At 36.7% G+C, this 1030-nt stretch overlaps 1 protein-coding gene across 1 annotated transcript in view; it reads left to right on the top strand.

The window, feature by feature from the left end:
- The window catches only part of LOC102306718 (NLR family CARD domain-containing protein 3-like), a 2562-nt gene extending 1538 nt beyond the window's left edge, over positions 1-1024 (top strand). The window contains exon 2 of the mRNA XM_014331087.2: positions 363-1024. Within this exon, the coding sequence (XP_014186573.2) occupies positions 363-540 (178 nt within the window). The 3' untranslated portion in view covers positions 541-1024. The remainder of the gene's footprint in view (positions 1-362) is intronic.
- Positions 1025-1030: the final 6 nt, after the last annotated feature.

The raw sequence follows: 1030 nt of genomic DNA, 5'->3' as shown, positions 1-1030 counted from the left end.
TGAACTCATTCAAAATGTTCTGGAGTCAGATTCAAAACAGGAAACAGTCCAAATGTCTGACTTTGGATCAGATCTGACTGACAGACCGTGAACATTATGGAAGCCTTAAAGTGATGCCATCTTCCCTCCTTCATCTGCACATTAAAGCCAAACAAAAATGCTCATTAAAAGTCTGCAGGTCTGAGAGAGACTGAGTCATTGTGTCATGTCAAACACAGTAAGAGGAGCTGAAGCACAGATGTAAAGAGCAGACGTTCATCAGATTGTGACGTCACTCCGTTTTGTCTTCATGTACATTCAGTCTATTTATAATGCAGAATTTCCTCTTTTATAATAACACATTTTATATTTTCTAATCACAGACTGACTCAGTGTCGACTCTCAGAGACTCAGTGTGAAGTTGTGGCCTCTGCTCTGAAATCCAACCCCTCCCATCTGACACAACTGGACATGAGTTTAAATGACCTGACGTTTTCAGCAGTGAAGCTTCTCTGTGCTGGACTGGAGAGTCCCAACTGTCGACTCAAGACTCTGAGGTGAGTTCACTGACAGCAGATGTTCTTGTTTTTCTATATTTCAGATCTTTGATTGATGTTCATAAATGTTCAGGATGTTGTCATGTAATTAATATACTCTTAGTGCTTGTTTTCTGATTATATTGTTTTATGTACTTTAATAATGAAGGGTTGTAAAGCAAGGCCACTTGTGACTCACAACCTAAGTGCTCAGCCAGACTGAAAAACAGGAAGTTAGTATAGAGCTATACTAGCATATTAATAAATACAGGAAGCCAGACAAAAAAGAGGAACTTGTACCATATAAGCAGTGTTTGTATCATCATCATCATCATCATTGTTTATTTATATAGTACTTTAAAAACACGCAAGGATGACCAAAGTACTGAACAATAGAAACATAATAGTTACCATAAGAATAATAAATACGATAAAATAATGAATATAGCAAAAACAATAAAATACAAGTTAGTCAACCACAGAGTCAAAAGCCAGTGAATACAAATGTGTTTTCA

The sequence above is a fragment of the Haplochromis burtoni genome, unplaced genomic scaffold (assembly GCF_018398535.1).
Source record: "Haplochromis burtoni strain Fernald_Lab_line unplaced genomic scaffold, NCSU_Asbu1 Contig_1382, whole genome shotgun sequence".
NCBI classification, from domain to species: domain Eukaryota; kingdom Metazoa; phylum Chordata; class Actinopteri; order Cichliformes; family Cichlidae; genus Haplochromis; species Haplochromis burtoni.
This window is presented reverse-complemented; position numbering and strand designations above follow the sequence as displayed.